Source organism: Sorex fumeus, unplaced genomic scaffold (assembly GCF_029834395.1).
Source record: "Sorex fumeus unplaced genomic scaffold, SorFum_2.1 ptg000095l, whole genome shotgun sequence".
NCBI classification, from domain to species: Eukaryota; Metazoa; Chordata; class Mammalia; order Eulipotyphla; family Soricidae; genus Sorex; species Sorex fumeus.
In genome coordinates, this window is record NW_026606152.1 from 14124984 (window position 1) to 14152208 (window position 27225).

The 27225-nt window shown below is 38.2% G+C and overlaps 1 protein-coding gene across 2 annotated transcripts in view; it reads left to right on the plus strand.

The window, feature by feature from the left end:
- FNDC3A (fibronectin type III domain containing 3A) overlaps nucleotides 1-27225 on the plus strand; it is a 129302-nt gene that overhangs the window by 74930 nt on the left and 27147 nt on the right. For both annotated transcript variants that reach the window (XM_056132756.1, XM_056132757.1), the window contains 10 exons: nucleotides 1878-2115; nucleotides 3907-4170; nucleotides 5335-5393; nucleotides 7394-7551; nucleotides 11038-11097; nucleotides 12796-12934; nucleotides 16040-16093; nucleotides 17616-17740; nucleotides 18571-18745; nucleotides 23236-23322. In XM_056132756.1, coding sequence (XP_055988731.1) covers nucleotides 1878-2115; nucleotides 3907-4170; nucleotides 5335-5393; nucleotides 7394-7551; nucleotides 11038-11097; nucleotides 12796-12934; nucleotides 16040-16093; nucleotides 17616-17740; nucleotides 18571-18745; nucleotides 23236-23322 — 1359 coding nt within the window. The remainder of the gene's footprint in view (nucleotides 1-1877; nucleotides 2116-3906; nucleotides 4171-5334; nucleotides 5394-7393; nucleotides 7552-11037; nucleotides 11098-12795; nucleotides 12935-16039; nucleotides 16094-17615; nucleotides 17741-18570; nucleotides 18746-23235; nucleotides 23323-27225) is intronic.

The following is a 27225-nucleotide window of genomic DNA, read 5'->3' on the forward strand; positions in this document are numbered from 1 at the left end:
AGAAATAGGTCGGTGTGAAGATGATGCTATTCCACCAACATAACTGGAGTTGAGGGTTCAGAATTTGGTGTATAGCTTACATAGCATAGCGAGAGACAGAACCAGATTGAATGCAGGGTTGAAGATTATGAATATACTACTCCCAGAGATTTGGGATTAAGATACTTTTAGTCAGATTTAATAAAGATAAAAGTAGTATACTGAGGTCAGACATTGTGGTTTTGCTAACTCAAAATCCATTAGTTGCCTTGCATGAAACTTTGGTTTGAGCCCTGACACTGCATATGGTCCTCTTAGTACATACCAGGAGTAACCTCTGAGCACAGAGCCAATACTAGTCCCCCTAGCACCACCCAGGGTGATACAAACTTTCCAGCCCTCCTCCTCCCTAAAAAGAAAACCCATACAAAATTTCTAAAGTCCCTTCTTGAAGATAAGAAGCTGAAATTCTATAGTTTTAGAGTCTATTCAGCTTAGGGTCCCAGATACAGTTTAGTTTCTGCGAGACATAAACATTTGTCTGAGACTGGATTTCAGAATTGAGTTAAATAAAAGAAAAGATGGGATGTGAGGTATTTGCTTTTCTGGAAGCAAAACATTGTAGTTCTAAGAGTTAGCATGTAAAAATCAGTGAATTCATTTGGCATTCTTGTCCCATATGAGACTAATCATCTCATAATCTCAAAAGTTAGTCTTTTAGATTATTGAACAATAGCTATATTAATATTGTTTCTAAAAAAATAGTCATTTATTTCTTCTTTTGACTTACCTGTACCAAGTAAGTGTGTGTTCTGATATACCTATATGTCTATATTTATTTACAGAATTTGATGTTCTAAGCAAAATCTGGCCTTTCTAAAAACATTACAATTTTCTTTAGAGTCAGCAGTTTACATTTTACCCATTTTCTGCTTACTTAGAAAAGGAATTACTAACCCTTGATATTAATTATGTAAGTCCAAAGGCTCTGTTTTAGCAGACAGGTTTATAATTTAAAATAAAATCGTGCTTTCTAGAACACTATATTCTTGCTGCTCCATTGAGGTTTAAAGGGAATAAATCTGTCTTTAAAAAAAAAGAAAGAAAAGAAAAGCACTAAAAACACTTTTTCTAGTACATGATCTCTACTTTAAAATGTTAATTTCTGGGGCTGGAGCGATAGCACGGTGGGTAGAGCATTTGCCTTGCACGCAGCTGACCCTGGTTCAATTCTCAGCATCCCATATTCATCCCCTGAGCACCACCAGGGATAATTCTTTAGTGCAGAGTCAGGTGTAACCCCTGTGCATCACCAGGTGTGACCCAAAAAGAAAAAAAGAAACCCGAAAAATTAAATGTTAATTTCTAAGATTCAAAGCTCTGTATATTTTGCTTAACTGGGATTTTAATATATTAGGTATTTACCTCCCTTGAGATGAACTGTTAAAATTGCGCTCCTGTGGTTATAGAATTTTTTTTATCTACATTCTGTGTGTGGTTGATTTCCTTGGAGTCTGGTTCCAGGTTTCCATTCCCCACCTAATTTCTGTTTCATTGCTTATATTCTTATACTACTTATGTTCCCCTTACCATCATAATATGGAAAAGGAAATTTTTTTCTAATCCTATTGTACTTAAACAAGAAATTCACTTCAGTCTCCCTTTTTTTTTTTGCAAATCATTGTTCTTTTTTTTATTTAGTCTCTTAAGATTTATATTGCATTGTATGACAATTACTTCATTTTGTTCAATGCTAATTCACATGTATTTAATAATAAAATCTTCTTGTGGAGGTTCTGTAAAATTAACTTCCAATGGTATAAAAAATCTTACTCTGACATGTTTCAGAAAATTTGCTTAACTCCCATGGAAGTAACTTGACAGTGTTTGTTTTGCAGGTTATTGAAGATAATGGTGTTCGGAGAGTCGTTGTGGTTCCACAGGCACCAGAGTTTCATCCTGGTGGCCACACCGTCATTCATAGGTCTCCACATCCTCCTCTGCCTGGTTTTATTTCTGTCCCAACCATGATGCCCCCTCCACCACGCCACATGTATTCACCGGTAACTGGAGCTGGAGACATGGCTACACAATATCTGCCACAGTACCAGTCTTCACAAGTATATGGAGATGTAGGTAAGACATCGGAATCTCTTCATTCAACCCAGTTGGTTTTGCTTCAATTACCCTACTAGATACTGTCATACTATATAGTATCATAGCACTTAATATCACAGAAGTGCTACTGTATTGTGTTTCATCCTGGTATATACCCTGTAAGACAAACAAGATAGCGGAACTTAAATTGTACAGTAATATTTAGTTGAGTCATACTCAAGTGACCGATCTTTTCCTCTGTTCTGTAGACGCTGAAAAAAATTTTCAGCCTGGAGTAGTAGTTATGTGCATTTATGGAGTAAATGTCGTTATTAAATTTTAAATCTGTGTTGTCACTAACCAGAGTTGCCAGATACTGTGAGAGATGAAAAAAAAGCAGAGTAAAGCATAATTCTGCCCTCTGAGAGTTAATAACTTGTTAAAAAGACACAGAATGATCTCTTATTCGGGATATAAAGAAACACAGTAGGGGAAAACAAATACCCAAAAGCAGCAGAATCTGAGAACCTGTCTGCAAAGTTTATCACGAAGAAGGGAGGAAGGGGCTGGAAATACATTGGGAAATAGTGGATTTGTGGAGGGACACTGGGACAGTAGTGGATTGGTGGACACTGTGGTGGATGGATGGTGTGACACTGGAATTTATGCGTGAAACCCTTCCGTTTAGCGATTGTAAGCCATATGGTTTATAAGATTAAATTTTTTTTTTTTAAGTTCATGACTTCATCTTTTCTTTTTTTTTTTTCTTTTTTTATTAGTGAAAAACCATGAGGTACAGTTATAGGCTTACAAATTTTGTGCTTGGGTTTCAGTTATACAATGATCAAGTGCCCATCCCTCCACCAGTGCCCGTCATCCATCCCCACGGGTCCCAGCATCCCCCTCCCCCAACCCTGATCTCCCCCCCCCCCCGTCCCATCCTGCCTGTGTGGCAGGGTATTCCCCCTTGTTCTCTCTCTCTTCTTTTGGGTACTGTGTTTTGCAAGAGAGGCTTTGAGTGGCAATCATGTTTGGTCTATCGACTACTTTTAGCATGCTTCTCCCACCCTGGGAGGGCCCTCACAACACCCTTCATTTGGTACTCTCTTCTCTATCTGAGCTTCCTTTTCACCTAGAGCCTGTGGCTGGCCTTCCATTCAAGATTAAATTTTTTTTAAAAAAAAAAGAAAAGATAACTACACATACAGTCATCTTAAATTCTTTGCTGCGTCTTTAAATACCGTCTGTATACTGACTCATATTTTTATTTTCTACCAGAATACCAAATTTCTTATCAAAAATATTCTACCAAGATTTCTGTCAAAAATATTTCTGATCCTTAGGCATATTTTAACTGCCTTCTCCTTAGTTTTTCTGCCATTCTTACCCCCCAAATGTGCATACTTTGCTAGAGTAACCTTTTTAAAGTCAAATAATAAACTTTGCTTTTACTATTTTTATGATTTCCCATTGCATTTAGAGCAGAATCCTAAATCTGTTTCCCTAGACCAGGTTTTCTAAATCTCAGTACTTGATACTTGGGTATGGATAATGTCTTTGTTTTGAAAGACATTGTATTTTATAAGATATACATTCAGAGACACTGTACGTTATAAGATGTTTAGCATCACATAAGTGTGCTTCAAAAATAAGAAAACAAACACCTTTCAGGGTCTGAAGAAACAGTGCAGGAGGTCACAAAACTTGGTTCTATAGTTGGGAGAGACACCAAAAAAAGTTTTTGTTTTTACAAAATTATTTTTTTTATCTTTTCTTACACCCTAAATACAAGTTAAGTGACCGCTTTTAAATATTTCTGTTTCTTCCTAGATGCTCACTCAACACATGGAAGATCTAACTTTAGAGATGAAAGATCTAGTAAGACATATGAACGTTTGCAGAAAAAATTAAAGGATCGCCAAGGAACCCAGAAAGACAAAATGAACAGTCCACCGTCGTCGCCCCAGAAGAGCCCTTCTCCCATCAGTGAACATAATGGACTGACGAAAGGACAAAGTGGCATAGGCACGGGGTCAGCAAAAAGCAAGTCTGGGAAAGGACGAGGCGGCGCACAAATTGATGCAGAAACTGAAGGTAACTGAACAAGTAATGATGTCATGATTCCTTATCATTTAACCTATTAAAATACATTCTCATCTTCATGCTCTAAATAGAATCGGAATTAATAGCCTAACATTAGCTGTGTGAGAAAAGACTTCAGAATCTAAATCGATACTAGGGTACTTCTTTTCACAGTTTGGGTTAACCCATTTTCCTAGTCTCATAAATTTTACTAGGTAAGAGAAATTTGATGGAAAATGCAGATGAAATAAAACCGTGTTCCCTTTTTTGTGGACCTCTAATAAGGATATGCTACCTGTATTTCCCCTGTTTGTGTCTGGACCGCTGATAACAACCAGTTTTATGTCATTTACCAATCTGTGTACTGTGTAGTTTTAGGAGAATGTTTTCCATTCCTTTTTTCAAGTTTCTGTTTTTTAAAATTGCCTTGTTTTCTCTTGGAATCTTTCCTAACCTGACTTCTGTCATATGAACATCACTTTCTTCTCTTTAAATTTTCCATTTCCCAGCAACAAATGTACATTTACAAAAGTGTTGATCCTATTCTTGAAACCTACTATTCATTCATTTTCAGTTGTACTATTTCAGATGTAAAAATTCAGATACATCTGTAGTAGCTAAAATTAGTCAAACTAATTGTATTCCTATGTTGGATCCACAATTAAGGTATGTCAAGAAGCAAATATTTTATTAATTATTAAGAGATATGAAATTGAGCCAGAGAGATAATAAAGGGATGAAGACACTTGCTGTGCATGTGACCAACCTAATTCAGTCTCCAATATGGCACATGGTTTCCTTGAGCTCTGCTTGGAGCAATCTCTGAGCACTGCCAGATGTGGCCCAAAAGCAAAACAAAACAGCAATTGAGGTATGAATTGGCAAATGAAATTTTTCCAGTGAATTACAACTAAGTAAAATGTGCTTTCAACAAGAAAAAAATTATTACTGACTTAGATATGTAGCATAAAAATCCTAATTAAATGGCAATAGAATCTAGCCAAAGAATTTTGGAGAGCCACAAATTGCTGTACACAAACACAATAAAAACTAGACAATAAAAATGTAAAATATCCCTCTGATTTTTGAAAATACATTGTAAGGAGAAAGGAATGACTACATTTAAGTTCATTTATATAATATTGAAAAAAACTTTGTGTGTGTGTGTTTTTTAAGAAAAAGACGAAGAAACTAAAGCTTTTGAAGCACTTCTGTCCAACATTGCCAAACCAGTGGTAAGTATCTTTTGTATTTTTTATTTTTTGTCATCTTAGTTAATGTTATATAGGATATTGGGGTGGTTTTATTTTAAGTCTTACATACAACTTAAACATTCATAAGGAAAGTGAGGTCAGAGGATCACTGCAGGTCAGATGTAAGGAGAGAGATGTTGATCAGTGAAGCAGATTTTAAACAAATTTAATTTTTAAGCAAAGATTTAGTATAATAAATGGCATTGCAAAGCATTGGAGTAGGGGAAAGATCTAATGATGTGGATATGACTATCAGTTTTTTTCAAAACCCACTTTCATGGTTTTTATACAAAACATATTTAATCCAATGCAAAAGGAATTAATGAAATCAAGAGAGGTAATATTACTCTTAAAGTGTATAAAGTTGCCCCAGCTCTAATAGCTAAGGGTCACAGTAATAACTCCTGGTGCAAGTGGGTAGGATTTTCTGTTTGTTTACTTAAAAATGGTTTATTTGGGTGATGCATAGATGAGGTTAGGGAGTGGATTTCCAAGTAATTTTTTCGGAAGAGAAAAATAAGCCAAATAAGTTCAGAAGCCTTAAGTGCAATTGAAGATATCAGAAGAGAAAAAAAAAAAAACATAGCAAAACTGGCTACATAAAATTCTCTGTTTTTCAAATTACCTACATAAAACCCATTATTCTAATAGAAAAATAATATGTGACAAAATAATGACATCAAGTGAAGTGCTCATACAAATTGAACTTTTTTGAATGCATTAGAGCCTTAAAGCATTCTTTACTAGCAATCAAAAAACATAGAATTTTCTGAAACTGAGGTCCCTTTGAGGGGTTAGAGAGATAGCATAGCAGTTAGTTAAAACACATATATGATTTACTCTGTTATGATTCATATTTAGAAATAACTAAGAGATGATCATTAAATATAGATAATTTTAAAGCAAGCTTTGTACACAAACCTTAAGGTATCTCTGCCAGTCTTTTGTTCAATCCCTAAATGCTTTTCCTCTTTCTTAGACTTTCATTATAAAAGCAATACATGCTCATAAACTATTTCAGTAATCCAAGAGATAAAATTAATATTATTAAAACCTTTTTTCTCTTAAAAGTCTTTATGTATCCCAACACGCATGCACAAAAATCCCCCAAAATTTAATATACTTGTGCAGTATATTTTCTGGTATTTGTATGCATTTTTAAAAGTCTTAACTGAGATTATTATGCATTTATTTATAAGACTTTTTTCAACACCTACATAGTAATGTAAGGCTATACAAATATTCCAACTTCTCTCCACTATTAATAATATCACAGTGAATATATTCATGCGCTGATGAAAGTTTATATTATAGTGTCACAAAAAAAATTTCTAGAAGTAGACTTCTTGAATCAGAAAATATATTTTAAAAGATCGTAAAGGGTTCAAGAATCTCTGTCTAGAAACTGCCCCTAACTCCATATGCATCCAGATCTAGAGCTTAAGAGAGCAGCCAGCCAGTGCTTATGCATAGACAGCCTCGGTTCAGTCCTGGCACCACAGGAGAAAGTGATCATTTCTCTCAATACTGAACAAACAGATAATGACTTTTCAATTCTCCTTGTCCCTTGAATGGGAAGTAGTATTTTTTTAAAGTTCCATTTAATTACAAATGCAGTTTCACATAATTGGATACTTTATCCATTTATGTTTTCGATAGTTTATCTCCTTTCATTTTTTTTCTTTGTCTTTTTCTTACTGTAGGACACTTCCTAACTTCAATCAACCTTTTTAAATCATGTGAGGTTTTATTCCCCCAGTCTTTGAACTGTATACTAATAGTTTTAAATGTACAGAATGGTCTTTAAACTTGCATCTTTTCATAGGAAACTATATCTCATCTAATAATAGGCTTCTAGTTGTAAGCCATTTAGCAGATACATCTAAATATATTTTATTTGATCTTGAAACACACTTGATATTTTTTGTTTGTTGTGTGCATAATAGTTTTGGCAAAGAGCTTTTAAATCTTTGTTCTTGCAGGCCTCAGATATTCAGGCAAGGACAGTAGTCCTGACGTGGTCGCCTCCTTCCAGCCTCATGAATGGGGAAGCAGAAGAAACGAATGCACCAGAGTTCTATGGCTATGAAATTCTGATATCAAGTACTGGAAAAGATGGGAAATATAAAAGTGTTTATATGTAGGTATTCATTGTGTTTTATTTCCTCCTGTTATGTAAGTTAATTATTGTAAAGAACCTCAGTAGTAACTGCTTTTTCCCACTTTGGATCTATAAATTGAATAATCATGACACTTTTTATATAGATAGATCTCATGCCACCTGTTAGACTTTCCCTTCCGTGGAAACACTTTCTTTGGCTACTTTCAGCTGTTTTGTTTTGAGTTCTGTGGGTTTTTTATTTTATTTTATTTTATTTTGGAGCGAACCCCATGGTACTCAGGGCTTACTCCTGGCTCTCTCAAGGATCACTCCTGGAAGGACTCGGGACCAAATGGGACTTGTCTTATTTTAAAGTAGCCCAGTTAGTTCTTTCGGTGAAAGGCCAGTGCACCCTGCCCCGCCCCCTCAAGGGGAAACTGAGGCATGCTGGGGGGGCCTACCACTTACTCTACACCTCTCATGTCTCTTTACCGCCCCAGACTACAGTCAAGTTCAACAGGATCTTCTTTCCCCACCGATTGTGCCAACCCTGTTCTCTTGGCAGAGTTTCGCTGGATAATAAGTAGGGACTGTGGGAATCTCTTTCATCCATTCATGCGCTTCACTAATTAGATGACGAGGCATTTGGCTACCTTAAGATAGTCATAGTTACTCCCGCCCTTTACCCACACTTCATTGAATTTCTTCACTTTAACATTTAAATCACTGGGCAGAAATCACGTCACATCAACATCCGCTACAGGCCTTCACGAGGGGGACAGTATGAGGTGCCAAGGGTTGAAGCCAGGTTAGCACATGCAAGGCAACGTCCTACCCACTGTGCTTCCAGCCCATATTCACCTTTGTTAGAGTTTTGGTAGACTCTTACTAATAGATGTTTCACAACTCAGACATTCTTGAGACAAAAATAGATATTACGTTGAACTCAGAACCAGATACACAGAATTTTTTCAGCGGAACTCCTGAACTGCTCATTTTAATCATTTTTAAAACCTAACAGCATTCTCTTTTTCCTTGCTTCAGAATTACCACTTAAGAAGCCACAATGTTATTGACTAAAATTGACTTTCATTACTGATAGTTGCAGAATAGTTTTCTGTATTCATAGGAGTTGCTTGTTCTCATGAAAAATAAAAAGTAAGCTTCATGATTTCTTAAAATTTAGCACTAGGCAGATTATAAAGGGAGTGGTTAGTCATTTGATTGTATCACAGAACACCAAATGCATTCTACATCTTCTTTCAAAACATAGCTAACACAGGGTAAAAAGAAAAGTGAAATTGTCCCAGTGACCATCATCTCTTACTATGTGTTATAAAAAGGTCTGATCATCTTATCTGTTGAGATATATGTTACTCATGATTCTTTTGTGGGGAGTAGCTAGAGCACAGCATTGCTCAGGGGTTACTCCTGGCTCTGCACTCAAGAATTGCCCTTGGCAATGGTCAAGGCATCATATGGAATGCTGGAGATCCAACTAGGGTCAGCCTCAAGGCGCAAACACCCTACCCACTGTACTATCGCTAAGGCCCCTGTTAGTTCATTTTTCTTAAAGGAGACAAATATACCTAAGTAAGTGGGGTAAAGTCCTATTAACATAAAGGCCCATCTGGGGCTGGAGCGATAGCACAGCGTGTAGGGTGTTTGCCTTGCACGCAGCCGACCCGGGTTCGATTCCCAGCATCCCATATGGTCCCCCGAGCACCGCCAGGAGTAATTCCTGAGTGCATGAGCCAGGAATAACCCCCGTGCATCGCCGGGTGTGACCCAAAAAGCAAAAAAAAAAAACATAAAGGCCCATCATTTTTGTGGGAATGGCTGTTTGTAATTAGACATGACTGCTTGCTTAAGAAGAAAAATTTCTACTTGTAGTTTGACCAGAATGCACAGAGGGACATTAGTTGTTTCCGTTACCCTACAGCAATTAAATTAAATCTCTTTAAGGATGCTACACAATTGCCCATTTCATTAAAGTGTACTTGCATCAATGAGAAATGCTTTCTTTCTTATAATACTCAATGGTTTTAATTTGAAAATAGGTTGACTGGAAGATAGGCATGTACAAGGTGCTATACAGAGTGAAGAGAGAATAAACGTTAAAAAATAATAATAAAGATTGAAAAATAGACTAGTCTGGGACCAGAGAGATGGTAGTGCGTTACCTTTCTGGATTCAGTCCCTGGCACTACATCTGATCCCTGAGCACCACCAGAAATGATCAAAGAGCCATGAGTAAGCCCTGAGCACTAGGACCCGAAAAACAAAATAACAAGCAAAAAATAGAGTAGTTTGTGGATACCAATATAAATCTGATATCAAACTATTTTAAGAAGATCGTGCTATTTCCTTGAAATATAATTAGTTGTGTGCTTTTTGGTTCGCCTTTTTCTTATCTACTCATTAAGCTATATATTTTTTAAATTCCATGTTCTAGTCTAATAAAAGACAATACTGGCACACTGCTTATAAACATTTGGTAGTTGTGTATGTTGTGTAATATTTCAGCTGTGCAAAATGAAGTGAAAATAATTCCCTTTCGTCAAGTCATTAAATACCTTCCTTAATCGTTTTGAAATAGTGTGATTTAAATAATTTAACACAACTTTTTGTCGTACAGTGCTTTGCAGGTGCATAATTAAGTAAGGTTAAAAATGTAAAGGCCCTCTCGTTGTTCATCGATTTACTCGAAAGGGCCCAGTAATGTCTCCATTTTGAGACTTGTTACTGTGTTTGGCATATCGAATACATCACGGGTGGCTTGCCAGGCTCTGCCGTGTGGGCGAGATACTCTCGGTAGCTTGCCGGGCTCTCCAAGAGGGGCGGAGGAATCGAACTTGGGTCGGCCATGTTGGCTGCGTGCAAGGCAAACACCCTACCCTCTGTGCTATCGCTCCAGCCGCCATAGCTGGAGCGATAGCACAGCGGGTAGCACATAGGGACTGGAGCGATAGCACAGTGGGTAGGGCATTTGCCTTGCTCGCAGCCAACATGGCTGACCCAGGTTCAATTCCCAGCATCCCATATGGTCCCCTGAGCACTGCCAGGAGTAATTCCTGAGTGCATGAGCCAGGAGTAACCCCTGAGTATCGCTGGGTGTGACCCAAAAAGCAAAAAATAAAATAAAGTCCCTTTCCAGGGGCTGGAGCGATAGCACAGTGGGTAGGGCGTTTGCCTTGCACTCAACCAACCTGGGTTCGATTCCCAGCATCCCATAGGGTCCCCTGAGCACCCCCAGGGGTAATTCCTGAGTATAGAGCCAGGAATGACCCCTGTGCATTGCTGGGTGTGACCCAAAAAGCAAAATAAATAAAAGCAAAGTCTCTTTCCAATTAAGTTTAGCATACTTACAAATTGCAAAAATTCTGTACGTCTTATATGGTTATAGTTGGTAAAGTAAGAGGTAGTTTAACTTCACAAAGTATCCCAAAGCATGGGATAAATAATTTGTATCTTCTGGAAATCTGTATATTTATCGACAGTAATATATTTCTCTTTTCCCCCCAGAGGAGAAGAAACAAGTGTCACTTTAAATGATCTCAAGCCTGCTACAGATTATCATGCAAAGTAAGGAGGTCTTTTACATATGACATAGAAATACAGTGTTTCTGTTTTCAGTTGTTTCCTTAAAATTCTGTGATTTAAATATTTCCAAAGGTTATCTCAGTGGATTAATAATCTGATTGGTAGGACCTAGGAATCATAATGAATAAATAGATAATGCATACTGTAGCACTGTCCTCCCGTTGTTCATCGATTTGCTCGAGCAGCCCAGTAACGTCTCCATTGTGAGATTTGTTGTGACTGTGTTTGGCATATTGAATATGTCACAGGTAGCTTGCCAGGCTCTGCCTGCGGGCGAGACTCTCTTGGTAGCTTGCCGGGCTCTCCGAGAGGGGCGGAGGAATAGAACTCGGGTCAGCCATGTCAGCCACATGCAAGGCAAAAGCCTTACCCGCTGTGCTATTGCTCCAGCCTTTGGACATTTATTCAAAATAACATCACAAATAATTTGGTTTATAAACTTAGACATTTGACTTTATTTACTTTAAAAAAAGAGTTTGGATATTAAATCTCTTACAATTTCACAATATTTTATTAGGGATCATTTAGACACTATTTTATTCTATGTTCTGCTACATTTATCAAAGTTCAGTAGACTATAGTGTTCCTCCCCATCTGGTCTCAATATTGTTAGTCTTCATTTTTAAAGAGAGCATTTATTGTTGGGATTATTCCTGTTAAACAGATAAATCGTAAATTATACTTCCTATACATGAACCAAAATTATTATCCTGACCCATCAGTATTTTTGAAACTTCGGGTAGCCATCATAAAAGTAATTTGTGGTTTATGGTCTTACTTTGATAGTTTTTATTTATAATTTCCATAAAATTAAATTCGCTTATTCTGTACAACGTGGCTCATATTTATGTATATCATAAAATAATCACCACAGTAAATCTAAATAATATTTACCATAAGTAATTTTTTTTTACCATTCACTATGGGCCACTCCGGGTGGTGCTCAGCCTGGCTGTGTGGGCCAGGAAACTTTGGGCTCAGCTGCAGGTTCACTGATGCTCTGGTGGTGGCATACACAGAGCCACCCCAGCAGAGCTAAGGGCCCCCAAAGCTACATCCAGCAGTGCTGGGAACAAAGTCAGGTCTTCACATGCAAGACATATATTTTAACCAGTTGAACTATCTCGGATCCCCAATTATTTTCTTAAGTTTTTCAGTGCTGGGAATGCATATCCCGGGCTCCTACATATGGTGTACTTTTCCACTGAGCCATATCTCCAGACCTAAAATCTTTTGTATGTAATCAAAAAATTTTGTTTCATTTTATAGAACTGCAAATATAGTCAGTGTTATTAACTATTTGTTTCCCTGTTACTATTTTTTACTATAATTAAAATAGAGAAATTGTCGGTATGTTACATTGCTTAAACGGTATTTTCTCAGTATGTATATATAAATATGTGTCATATATAAATATGTATCACATAGTTTTGACTTTAAATGTATTTCTTTCTCTGAATTGCAGTCAGTAAGAAATAAAAGCTACAGGTTGTTCTGTCCTATTTTTCTTTTTAATTTTAAGGACTGTTGTTTACTTTCTGGGTTTTGGACAGGGTATTTAAGGAGCACTTATTAAGTACTTAGCTAGCTTTGCAGGTACTTAGCTAGCTTTAAAGGCGATGCTGTTGACAACAGGTTACAGTGATTCTGTAGATGAAACAAATTATTTTATGGCCTTAGGGTCCAGGCAGAAAACAATTCTATAAAGGGAACTCCTTCAGAAGCTGAAAGCTTTACTACCTTGAGCTGTGAGCCTGATATACCTAACCCACCAAGGATAGCCAATCGGACCAAAAATTCACTCACTTTGCAGTGGAAGGTAAGAATAGTCCCTGAAATATTTTCTTTATTCATTTTTATGTAAAGAAAAACAGTGTGATTTGCAAAGGTTATTCATTACCTCGTTGTTTGAAGCAGTTCGTGTTGCAGCACCACCAGTATGACCTTCCCTCCACCAATATCCAGTTTCCCTCCCAATCCCAACCAGCCTCCTTAAGTACATAATAAATTGACTCTCTATTGCTTATTTCAACAAAACTTTAAGAAATGGCAAATAGAATGATCAGAAAATAAATCAGTAAGCCAATTTGTGATTTCTATATTATTTTGACCTATGTAAATAAAAAATTGAAATACTTTAATATACTAAAATGCTATTCTATAACTTTTAAACTCTGAAGTCTCAAGTATACGACATTAAATTTTATTTTACATTTGTATCTCATGGTAATAATCATGTCACACCTGTCATTAATAAATTCCTTCTTAGAGAAGAGAGCACCAAATAAAGGGTGTTGTGAAGACCCTCCCAGGGTGGGAGAGACATGCTAAAAGTAGTCTATAGACCAAACATGATTGCCACTCAGTGCCTCTCTTGCAAAACACAGTACCCAAAAGAAGAGAGAGAGAACAAGGGGGAATGCCCTGCCACAGCGGCAGGGTGGGACGGGGGCGGGGGGGGGGGGGATGGGGGGTGGGAGGGATGCTAGGACCCGTGGTGGGGGAGGATGGGCACTGGTGGAGGGATGGGTACTTGATCATTGTATAACTGAAACCCAAGCACAAAAATTTATAAGTCTATAAATGTACCTCATGGTGTTTCACTAATAAAAAAAATGATTAAATAAAAAAAATAAATTCCTTCTAAAGGAAGCTATAATATATTTTGTAACTTACGTGAAATAGGTAGGGCCTACATAAGTAAATTTTCCCCCTACAGGTATCTGACACTGCTTTACGAACTTCCTGATGATCTGTTACAGGGATTCAATACTCCAGCACCAATCCCACCACCATTACACTTTCCCTCCATCATTGTCTCCAATTGTCCCTCCCACCCCTTAAGCCCACCCCCATGCAGGTTCTCTTTGTTTATTTTATATTGCTTGTTATTAACAATTTTGCTAACAGAATGATCAAAAAATGTTTCCTTAGAAGAAAATTAAGTTGTTGCATCTCACCATGGAGATATTAAGTTCTTGTATGTGAGATTACTAAAATGTTGTCACAGATTAAGCCTCCTCTGTTTTGTTAATCCAAGTTGATTGTCTTCTAAGTTACATCCCATCCAATCTATTGTGCTGCTACTGTTTTATCAATGTTGTAGAGATTGAGATGTCATGTGTCATTGAGATGTCTGCTCACTGCAGAAATTTTAAGATGGTGGCACATACAGCCGGAATTAAATTTTTAACTGGTTGGTGGCTTCAGAGCAAGGACGTGACTGTCAGGGCTTCCAAAAGTACTGGGACATGTGGGGGAGGCATCCCATCCCAACTCTGAGAAAAGCCTGGTGGTTTCAGTCACAATACCCACAAACCTCTATTTTTAGCAGTTTATTTCTGGGTGAGGCTCAGTCCTGAGACATTGGAGTCGGGCCAGAGGTATAACAGTGATTTTGGAGTGTGGAAGCAAGCGGCTGCCAGGGGCTCTGTTTGGGCAGGCACTGGACTCACCTGCCCCCCCTCTGGGGTACCCTGGATGTTTCAGCCATAGATGGTGTCAAGAGAAATTGTTTTGGTTTGTTGATCTTTTTTTGAGATTTATTTGAGTCTCTGGAGCAATGCCAGTAGACAAGCTTACATGGCAGCAGTACCAAAGGTGGTTCGTGAACATCATCCCTGAAATATTTTTAACTGGACATTTATTTCCTCTTTTTCTCCCATGGTGTAAAGATTATAATTGTCTCTGAAGATAAGAACTTAAAGTTAATTTGCCATTTCTCTTCACATATATTAAATTTATTATATTAAGTGACACTCATCTTTCTTGCTGATGTAAATCATTGTCACTGTCACTGCCTTCTCGTTGTTCATCCATTTGCTCGAGAGGGCCCAGTAACATTATGAGACTTAACTGTTATTGTGTTTGGCATATCAAATACGTCATAGGTAGCTTCCTAGGATGTGCCGTGCGCTGTTGTAAATATTTCAGAAAATGTTGATTTAGAATTATATTAATTCATAATTAGTGATCTTTATTAGACATGTGATTTGCACAGAAGTTACAGGTAGTGAATCTTAAGCTTGTCTATTTTGAATTATCCTAAAAGATACATAAGATACATAACAACTAGACTTTTTTTTTTTCTGTTTGCTTGTTATGGACACTACACCCAATTTTTCAGGGCCTAGTTCTTGAATGACACTAAATTGAATGATTGGATACTAAAATAGAATATAAAGAGATAGTGAAATATCCACTACAGAAAATTGATGAGTTAGTTTAGATGATTGGAACCTTGAATATAGAAGCAGAGATTCAGACAGTATGTCATCTTGAAATTCTTCACAGAACCCTAGTTCTTTTATTCTTTCATATTCTTCCATAATACGTTCAGATGCAGGGTGAGTTTTAAAAGAAGTGATGATCATAAAGGGTTTATAAAAGTTAGTGTAGTTCTTGCTAGACATTATATGCCTAAAACATTAATACTAATGGTACTATAACTCATGATACCTCAGGCTGGAGCAATATTCCAGCAGGGAGGGCATTTGCCTTGCACGCAGCCAACCTGGGTTCAATTCCCTGACATCCCATATGGTCCCTTGAGCACTGCCAGGAATGATTCCTGAGTGCAGAGCGCCAGGAAAACCCCTGAGCATCATTGAGTGTGACCAAAAAAGGGGGAAAAAATCATGATACCTCAATAAATTTAAAAACAAGATTATTCAGTATTCAGAAAAACTTTAGCATCCTTTATTTTCCTACTTTGCGTTTAAAGGGATTATGGAATATACAAAATACTTATTTTTTGTATTCTCAGGGTATTATTTTTTTAGGACAAAGAATATCTGCACACAGTAGTGAGATTTGGACATATATTTTCAGGACTAGTTTACAGCAACATCTGCAACACAGTAGATTTTTTTATCACAATATCATTTATGAAAGTACTAATTCTGTATTTTGGTATCTCTTTCAGGCTCCTAGTGACAATGGTTCTAAAATTCAAAGCTTTATTTTAGAATGGGATGAAGTAAGTAAATTAAATCATTTTAAATGGTTACTATGTACATCATCAGTCAAATAACTAGTTAAACTTATTTTTAACAGTTAAGTCTTTTCCACTGTCTTTAGTTTTGTATGCATACCTGATAGTACTCAGGAGTTACTCTCAACTTATTGCTTGGGAAGGGGGTCTCTCCTGATGGTGCTCTGGGGACAGTGCAGTGCCAAAATTCAAACCCAGGCCCCCAGTATGCAAAGCACGGATTCTAGCCTGTTAGAGATCTCTCCAGCCCACATTTTTTCCTCTTTAATATTATAATGTATGATTTTGTGTGGTACATAACTGAATTTGTGATGTCTTTAGTTAAAACACATTGGTAACTTCATATGTATCTTTTCCCAACTAAATCAGTGTCAATGCTGTCAGCTGGGTAATTATGTTGCTGAAGAAATATTCTTCGCAGTGTTAGGTAGGTAGATAGGAATAGTATAGGCAAGGTCATGAGAACTTGATAACAGAGAGAGAAGGGCTACAGACTGCCCAATATAGAGAGACTCCAAACAAGGCACTCATCTTAATTTATGGTAATGAGAAAACTCTACCAGAATTTTATGGCAGTCTGCAAGATCTCTCCCTTTCTTTCTATGAAGGAGAGCAGCTGTTGATGAGTCTTAAGTGACATGACCTCTCAGCAAGCTGTAGTTCATTACACTATCATTATAACACCTTAATGTAAAAAATCACGTCCAGTGGACCAGGGAGAGGGTAGGACACTTGCCTTGCAAATAGCCAACCCAGATTCGATCCCTGGCATTCCATATGGTCCCCTGAGTACTCTAGGAGTGATTTCTGAGCAGAGCCAGGTGTAGCTCCTGAGCACTGTCAGATATGTCTCAAGACAACAACAAAAATCATGTTTATATCAGTGCCATAACAATTCATATGCCGTGGCAACCTTTGAGAGTGGCCAAAATATAGTCAGAACTTCAGTGCTCAAGGTATCCCTGTTCATTTGGGGAAGAAAGTGAAAAGGCATAGGAAGAACAGAAAGACATTGTATTTCTCTGTGGGAAGTCTTTCCTGTGTCTCCCTGTGAGTTGTCTGTTTCTTCTTTAAATAAATGCTTTACTTCATATTTCCCTGGAAACTCCACCCCAGAATGTGTTTCTTCTATCTCTTAAATAAAGTGATAGCCCATGAAAATTATTTCTGAGGAGAGCATAAAGAATAGAGATGGAAGCACAGTTTTCCATGCCCCTGCCCCCTCATACTTTACAAAGGCTTCCGCAGGATTTGAGACTTTTGTTTTAAGTCTCAGTTAAAACAAGATACAACAATTAAAAGGCTGTACTAATACACTTATTCTCTCCAGTTCTACATTTCAATAAGCAGTATCGTATAAAAGATGCGTGTTATAACTTCCTTTTTATGTTGACCATGTAACCGTCAACTTAAAGTGCATACTCATTATAGCTTATCAAATAGGAATTGATGGGGGTTTCTCATTTCATAATTATGTACATGATATTTAATCAGCCTTTTCTCTCAGGGAAAAGGAAATGGAGAATTTTGTCACTGTTATGTGGGCTCTCAGAAGCAATTTAAAATTACTAAACTGTCACCAGCAATGGGCTGTAAGTTTAGATTATCTGCCAAAAATGAATACGGTACAAGGTAAGATTCAATTTATTCTAGAGATTTAGATTATCCAGTCATCTGTAATTGTATAAATTCAAGTCCAAATATTCCACTAAAAAATCTGCTTTTGTTTATTACTTCAGTGATATGATTAAAATGTATAGATTTGCAAAGCTTTTTTAAAAATTTCAGTTATATTGAGGCCATGGGAAAGATTAAAACTAGCAACTAAAAATTTTTTAATAATGTAAATGAAATCTTTATGCATCTAAGAGATTCTTCTGTTCTCAGTACGATTTCATCAGTTTAAACTGGTGAATTCTGAAAATATTTCAGATATCCAGGTTAAATAGAAAGGCCAAGTGCCTGAAAGAGTCACATTGAAGTTTGTGAGGTATCTCTGCTATCCTTATGGAGACGGGTAATTACGTAATTAGAAGTTGTGGGTATTATTACCTATAAATGACATTGCATAGAGGTATAAATTTATATCCATAGAAAAGTTTGTTCTCATACCTTTTTCTGTAAGCTAATGTATGTGTATACATATATATACACACACATCTTTTTTTCATTGATTAAGATAAAGATTTTAGAATCTAAAAATAAACTGCAATACTAAAAGAATACTAATTAACTTGTGGGTATCTGACCTGATTACTATGGTGGTGGGAAGGTGTAATGATGGTGGGATTGGTATTGTATATTAAATGTATTAAATGTAATAAATTATTGTGAACAAGTTCATAAAAATAAAATTTTTAAAAAGTCAAATCAAATATTATACTTTATATTTAATTTAAAGGAAATGTTTAGCTATATAAAAATGACTTCAATTCTTTGTTCAAAACCATTTGTTTCAACAGTGGATTTAGTGAAGAAATCTTATATTATACCTCAGGCTGTGCCCCTTCAATGCCTGCAAGTCCTGTCTTAACTAAGGCCGGGGTTACTTGGTTATCCTTACAGTGGAGTAAACCCTCAGGAACACCATCAGATGAAGGAATTTCTTACATTTTAGAGATGGAGGAAGAAACTTCAGTAAGTATGACTTTCTGTCTAAAATGGAGTATTTAAAACATTTTGGTTTGTTATTGATCCAGAGATGGCTCAGGTACACCTTAAATTATTACAAGTTCACTTTTAGACTACTACAGTAAGAGATTATCGCAGTTAAGGTAATCAAATGGTCATTTTTATCACCTAGTACACACAGGATGTTGTGTATGCTGTACTGTAAGTCAGTAGACTACAATATACAGTGTGCAATAATAGGATTAATATCTAAAAACAGAAGGAGTGGAGAGAGACCGCACAGGGATTAGGGCACATGTAAGAGCAACCTGGGTTCAGTTCCTTAGCACTTTACAGCCTGAACTTGGTGTAGCCCTAGAGTCCAGTGAGCACCAGTGGGGTCACCTTGGTGGTCTCTGGCACAGCAGGGCCCAAGTAGTACTGTAGTCTGACCTGCTCATTTAGTATTGCTGAAAGTGGCCCCTAAGTCCCTTGAGGTCCAGGAAAGATCCTTAAAAAATAACAAGTATTTTTGAGGTCAGGAACATAGCATAAATTGTAAGAGGACACGCTTTGCATGTTGGATGAGTTTGATTTCTAGCACCTAGTGCTTCCTGAAGCACTGTTGGGTATGACCCTTGTGGCCCCTGGCATCAGAAAGGACTCTAGTACCCTCAGGTACCTCTTTAATAGGAGTAGCCCCTATTTAAAAATTTTTATATAGAGAATTTGTGAGCATGTTAAATAGGGGGTAGGCAGAGGGGTGCGAGGGAATCTAGGAATATTGAGGAAGGGAAGTTAGCATTGGTGTGGAACATTTTTTGCCTGCAACACTATTATGAACGTCTTTGTAAATGGTAGTGCCTCAGTAATAGATTTTTTTCTTTACCTTTTTTTTGGGTCACACCCAGCAATGCTCAGGGGTTACTCCAGCTCTGCATTCAGGAATTAATTACTCATGGCGTTGCTGGCGGATCATATCGGATGCCGGGGATTGAACCCGGGTTGGCCGTGTTCAAGACAAACGCCCTCCCTGCTATACTATCATTCCGACCCCCAATAGTTTTTTTTAATGTAGCTGAAAAATAGGGTAACTTTTAGTAGACTATAATTAATTGTATAACTTGAGAAACATGCAAAAGCAGTAGCACTGCACTGTAGCACTGTCCTCCCATTGTTCGTCGATTTGCTCAAGCAGGCACCAGTAACGTCTCCATTGTGAGACTTGTTACTGTTTTTGGCATATTGAATATGCCATGGGGAGCTTGCCAGGTTCTGCCATGTGGGCAGGATACTCTCAGTAGCTTGCTGGGCTTTCTGAGAGGGCTGGAGGAATCAAACCCGGGTCAGCCTCATGCAACCCTACCCGCTATGCTATCGCTCCAGCTTGAAAATATAATGGAGCTAATGGATTGTTAACTTTTACACAGACAGACAGACAGACACACACACACACACACACATTTGGCCATACCTAGTGATTCTCGAGGTTTACTTGTGGTTGTGTTAAGTTCTCGGCGGTCACTCCATGTGGGCTTGGGTGACCGTTTGGAATGCTGGGGATTGAAACCAGGTTGTCCAAAAGCAGTATGAGAATTAAAATGTATCATTGTATCACTGTCATCCTGGTGGTCATCAATTTACTCAAGCGGGCACCAGTAACATTTCTGTTCCTCCCAGCCCAGAGATTTTAGCAGCCTCTTCTTACTCATCTTTTCCCAATGGTTGGAGGCTCTTTCAGGGTCAGGAGAATGAGACTTACTGTCGTTACTGTATTTGGCATATCGAATACACCACAGGGAGCTTGTCAAGTTCTGCCTGTGCAGGCGGGATACTCTCTGTAGCTTTCTGGGCTTCCTGAAAGGCATAAATGAGTAGAAAGTGTCTAATAATGTGTCATGAGGCCGCATTGCGGCTGTGCAGTCCAGAAAGTGGCCTGGAATGTGGCAGTGGTTGGGCAGTGGAGGTCCGCTGCCAGGGTTGGGTCCCTTGGGGTGGGGAGGGCTCTCACCCACCCCACAGCCTGGCTCAGAGTCCGGTGGCATGATTCTGGGAGCGTCCTTTTATACTCCCATCTGGGAGGAGCATCCGTGAGTTCTGGAGGGTGGCTGATGAGAGTATCTGGTGCCGGCAGGATGCGGCTTATGGGTGTGATCCCTGAGTCACCAGAGACTGGAGAAAGCAGGCATGTAAAAATGTATATTCATACAAAATGTACATAAATGTTTATAGCAGCATTATTATCAAAAAATGTTTATAGCAGCATAATTATAAAAGAGGGCTGGAGTGATAGCACAACAGTAGGGCGTTTGCCTTGCACACAGCCAACATGGCCGACTCGAGTTCGATTCCTCCGCCCCTCTCAGAGAGCCTGGCAAGCTGCCGAGAGTATCTCACCCACATGGCAGAGCCTGGCAAGCTCCCCGTGATGTATTCGATATGCCAAACACAGTCACAACAAAGTCTCACAATGGAGACGTTACTGGGCCCGCTCGAGCAAAATCGATGAACAACGGGAGGACTGTGACTGTGAATTATAAAAGAAATGGAAAGCCAGATGTTCATCAACTATTAAATTGATAAAGAAAATGTGGTGTACTAGACAGCTTGAACACATGCTTGCATGTCGGAGCCTGAATTTAATCTACATTGAACCCTGAGCACTGCTGGGAGAGACTCCCTGACAGAGCAGTGAGTAGCCAGAATACTGGGAGGTATGGCTCCAAAACTTTAAAAAAGAAGAAAGAAAGAAAGAAAGAAAGAAAGAAAGAAAGAAAGAAAGAAAGAAAGAAAGAAAGAAACTGTTATCTATTATGGGATATGCCCTATAGAGGAATGGGATACATGACGCCATAACATTAGCCTTGAAGTCATCTGTCAAGAACGTAACTATGAAACGCCATGTAAAATGATTCTATTTAACTGAATAAAGGGAGAATCAGAGAGATAGTATATTAGTGAATGAAACCAAAGACGGGGGAAGTGTACAGGAAAAAAACTTATAAATTAATGTGGATTCAGTATTGAATGGTGTAAGGTATCAGCTTAAAGAGTCGGAGTACAGGTTTTGCATGCGAGAGTCCCAGGGCAGACCCTTGGCAATATCTTAAATTAAGTCTTATGGTATGTTATTTATATCTCAATTTTTTTCACTTTTGGGGGAGGCTTAGAGAAGTGGGAGTTTGAGCCACACCTGGCACTGCTGTTTCCAGCGCTCCATATAACGGGGTCTTTCTCAGTGGTACTTGGAGGACCAGGCAGTGCTAGGGATTGTATTGGGGCCAGCCACATGCAAAACAAGCATCTTAATGTCTGTACTACCTTTCCAGCCCTTCACTTTGTTTTTGTTTTTGTTTTTGTTTTTCATTTTATTTTAGTTACCATGATTTACAATAGTGTTAATGACAGGGTTTCTTGCATACAGTCCTCCAATACCATCCCTCCTCCAGAATGTCCACCTCATCCACCATTGCCTCAGTGTCCCACACCTAAGCCCATTTCCCAGCCCTAAGCCTGTCCCCCCTGACCCCACTTTCACACCATCACATAAAATGGTAGGCTCCATTTTGTAGACTAGATCTCTGGTTCAGTTACCTCTGGGCATTTGTTACTCTTTTTCTTTGTTTCTTTATATTTCACATATCATTTTTTATCTGTCCGTCTTCTGACTAACTTCACTCAGCATGATAGGCTCCAGATTTATCCATGTAGTGGCAAATTTCATGATTTTGTCTTTTCTTTCTTTTTTTTTAATTGTTGTTTTGTTTGGGGGCTACACCTAATGATGCTCAGAATTTACTCCTGGCTCTGTGCTCAGGGATCACTCCCAGCATTACTGGGAGGACCATATGGGATGCTGGGGGTCAAACTCAGGCTGGCTGCATGCGAAGTAAACATCCTACCCACTACATTATTGCTCCAGCCCCTGAATTCTTATTTTCTTATTTCTGCATAGTATTCCATTGTATATATGTACCATGTTTTCTTTTCAATTTTTTTATTTTATAAAGTAGTTCACAATATTTGATTACATTTAATATTCAAACACCAGTCCCACCACCATTACACCTTCCCACCACCATATTTCGAATGTTTCCATCCCAAATCCTAGTCCCTACCCCAAAGCAGAACCAGAATAATATACTCTGTATTGTTAAAAAAATCTGCTAAGAAAGCTAGAAAAAAGTCTTCTTAGAGAAAAGTGTGGGGATTGTTGTATTTCACCCAGGGGCCATCAAAACAAGTGTTATCCACAACAGCACTTTGCATATTTACTCAGCAGAGAGGACTATAGTCTTTCCATATTTCTCTTGTCAGAAATCTAGTGAATGAGTTCAGAGAGGTAGTATCGAGGGTAGCGCCCTTGTATTTCATGCAGTTGACCCCAGTTTGATTCCTGGCACCCCATATCTTTCCCTGAGCCCCACCAAGAGTGACCTTTGAGCATAGCGCTAGGAGTAAGCCCAGAGCACTGTTCTGTGTGGTCAAAAATTTAATGGTTTGTTTTCTTTTTCCAGGGATATGGTTTTAAGCCTAAGTATGATGGCGAAGATCTTGCTTACACAGTGAAAAATCTCAGACGTAGTACAAAATATAAATTTAAGGTAAGCTTTGAAAGCCATTCAAAGTACTCTCTTTGTTTTGTTCTGTTAAAACCAAGTATATGCCTCACTCCTTTGTGATTCATAGACCAGGAAATAACTGAATAAATTGTTACCCATTGGTGCCCGTGCTTTGCTTGTGCAAAAGTTAAGTTCAGTTCAATCACATGATTCCCTGAGCATCACTGAGTGTGATCCAAAAACAAAACAGAAATAATTATTTTTTTCCTGTGGCAGTGGCTCTCAGAATGCATGCAATATTGTAAGAATACTCAAGAAGAAAATAGGCTGCTCATAAAATGACTCCCCAGGTAACTGAGGCTAAAACAACGTGCCCCTACCTCTAGTTTACTAATAGCAAACAAGATAGCAATAAGATCTTGAGCAGTGATTCTCAAAATGTGGTCACCAACTCATTCTACCAGCATCAGCTGGTAGGGGTTTTTATATGTAAATTATCTGCCAACCCATCTGCCCCTAGACCCCAGACCCTAGAACTGAATCAGATATTCTGAGGGTGAGGCATAAGCACGATATACTTTGTCTCTGTAGCAGAACTTCCAGCTGATGATACGTGCTTAAATTTAAAAACCTCTGGTTTTGAGGAAAATTAAAACTACTAGGAAATATAAAATAATGTCTTAACAAACGTTTCTAGTTGCTCAGACTTCTACTGTTAATCTGCCAGATGCTGGGTGCCAGCAGAGGGCAGGTTAAATCACTGAATCCTGTTTCTGTCTCAGTGTTGCTTTTATAGCTTGACAGTGTAGGCTTCTCTTTCAAGCAAATAGGTCAAAATAAAAATCTTTTTTAAAAAAATCTTGTAACACTCATAAAAGAAGGCAGTAAAAAACTTTCATTCAGAAAGTAGGGACTAGATAGTATAATATTACTTGTGAAGAAACGATTGGGAATGTAACTAAAAGTGAATTCTAGTAGATTGTTTACCCAATACCAAGAATTCTAGATTTTCAAAATACTAAAATTAGAACAGTGTAAAATTCAAGAACAGAGAGAAAAATGAAAATAAAAATTATTTAAAATACAGAGAGATAAACAAGCACCAAAAATAAAATGCCAGTTTAATCAAATGGTTGCCTTAAAGCCAGGTTAGGACCTGGTATACAAATTTTTTTTTTTTTTAATTTATTTATTGAATCACTGTGGGAAAGGTTACAAAGCTTTCAGGTTTATGTCTCAGTCATGCAAATATCAAACACATTTCCCTTTACCAATACTTATTTTTTACCATGAAGAACCCCAATAAAACCCCACCCCCCACCCCTCCCCGTCCCTGTGAAGCAGATGAATTCTAGTTAACACTCTATCTGCTTTGATTAGATTCATTGTTTCAATAAAAGATTCACCACTATTATTTAGAGTTTACCCCCCCCCAAATCAGACATGCTGAAAAAGCATTGTGAAGTGATTTGCTTTCTACGGCTGGGTTCAAGAATTAAATGTTGGTTTTGGATTTCTGCTCTTTTACCTATTGACCCTGGAAGTATTTCTACTGAAAGTCAGATAGTTAAGAAATTGGTTTCTGTGTTCTGGAGTCCTGGCCGTGCTGGAGAGCCGCTCGCGGGGGGCAACCGGTGGCCTCGGTAGGGCGTGAAGGGCGAACCGAAACGCCCCCCTTCCCATGAGGTTTTAGTCGCCCCCACACTCCCGGCTCATACCTGCTGTCCACAAGGCTCCCATGTGGCCGCCATCTTTCTTTCCAAAGAGGAGAGGGCGAATGGGGCAACACCCTTTCCCCTCCGGCAGACTTGATGGCCTGGATCAATGCAGAGTCCGTTCACTTTTCTGCTCCAAGCTGCTGGGTTCTGCATTAAGTCCTTGTGGTATACAAATTTTTTAAAGAAAGATTTAATTTCGGGGACTGTTGACCTATCCTTATGAGCCTACACTTCCGGGGGAAAAAATGGGTGTGTTGTTTCCTGGATTCTTGAAAATAATTGAACGCATAGGTACTTTTCACTTTTTCATAGGTTAAAAACAAATCAGAACAATCAGAATCCTTTAGTTTCTCTTTCATTCTTGATAGGTCAGCATCTGTGAAAGTGGTTTTTTCCCCCCTACTCTTAAGTATCCCCAAATTAGCCCTTAGTTTTTGGTATATCCTCTTCTCAAACTTAACAGTTGAGTCTTTGCTATTTTTTCCTTGTTACCTTGGATTTTTTTTTGTCATCTCTGATTTGTCCTGAATAATAAGTGTCCAAATATATTCAGTATATATCTGCTTTCAGGCTATTCTCTCATCTTGTAGTTCTGTATGATACCTAGAGAGTCTCTGAAACCTAACTTTCCATTCCTCACTCACTTTTGCTCATAGCCATTAGTTCCTCACCACGTGGTTTCTCAATAGGAAATTAACACACACAATCATATCTGCCATATCCTGTTAGAAGTAAGTCAGCAAATATAATTCAATGGAAAGAGAGGTCATTAATCTTTATTTTCTGAAAAAAAATCAAAGAATGTGTGTATGTCTTCTTTAAAAAAAGAACAAATTTTTTTAAATTTTTTAATGACTCACCATGAAGTACAGTTACAGACTTACAAACTTTTTTTTCTTTTTTTTTTCCCTTTATTTTATTTTATTTTTTTTAAAGTTGTAGATTTACAATTTTTTGTGCTTTGGTTTCAATTATACAATGATCAGATACCCATCCCTCCACCAGTGCCCATTTTCCACCACCATGGATAATATCCCTCCCACCCCCATCCCCCCATCCCCCCTGTCTCTGTGGCAGGGCAATCCCCTGTGTTCTCTCTCTCCTTTTGGGTGTTGTGGTCTGCAAAAGAGGCATTGAGTGGCAAACATGTTCAGTCCATAGTCTACTTTCGACATGCATCTCCCCTCCTGGGAGGATCCTCCAAGCATCCTTTATTTGGTGCTCCCTTCTCTATCTGAACTGCCCTTTCCTCTAGGATACCCGGCTAGCCTCTAAGTAATGGAGTAATCCTCCTGGTGCTGATCTCAGCTATTCTTGGGTATTAATCTCATACTTTGTTACTTTATATCCCCCAGATGAATGCAGTCTTTCTATGTCTATCCCTCTCTTTCTGACTCATTTCGCTTAGCATGATACTTTCCATATTGTACCACTTGTATGTAAAGTTCATGACTTCATCTTTTCTAAGAGCTACATAGTACTCCATTGTGTAGATGTACCAAAGTTTCTTTAACCAGTCATCTGTTCTTGGGCATTCAGGTTTCTTCCAGTTTCTGGCTATTGTAAAGAGTGCTGCAATGAACAAACAAGTGCAGATGTCACTTCGACTATACATTTTTGCCTCTCTGGGATATATTCCCAGGAGTGGTATTGCTGGGTCAAATGGGATCTCAATTTCTAATTTTTTGAGAATCGTCCATACTGTTTTCCAGAAGGGCTGAACCAGTGGACATTCCCACCAACAGTGAAGGAGTGTCCCTTTCTCGCCACATCCACGCCAGCATCGGTTGCTTTTGTTCTTTTGAATGTGGGCCAGTCTCTGAGGTGTGAGATGGTATCTCATTGTGGTTTTGATCTGCATCTCACTGATGATTAATGATGTAGAGCATTTTCTCATGTGCTTTTTTGCCATTCGGATTTCTTCTTTGAGAAAGTTTCTGTTCATTTCATTGCCCCATTTTTGGATGGGGTTGGATGTTTTCTTCTTGTGGAGTTTAACCAGTATTTTGTATATCCTGGATATCAACCCCTTGTCAGATGTGTATTCGGTGAATATCCTTTCCCATTCTGTAGACTGTATTTGTATTTTGGTCACTGTTTCTTTGGAGGTGCAGAAGCTTCTTAGTTTAAGATAGTCCCATTTATCTATCTCTGTTTTCACTTGCTCGGCCAGTGGCGTGGCATCTTTGAAGATACCATTAGCTTCAATGTCATGCAGGGTTTTGCC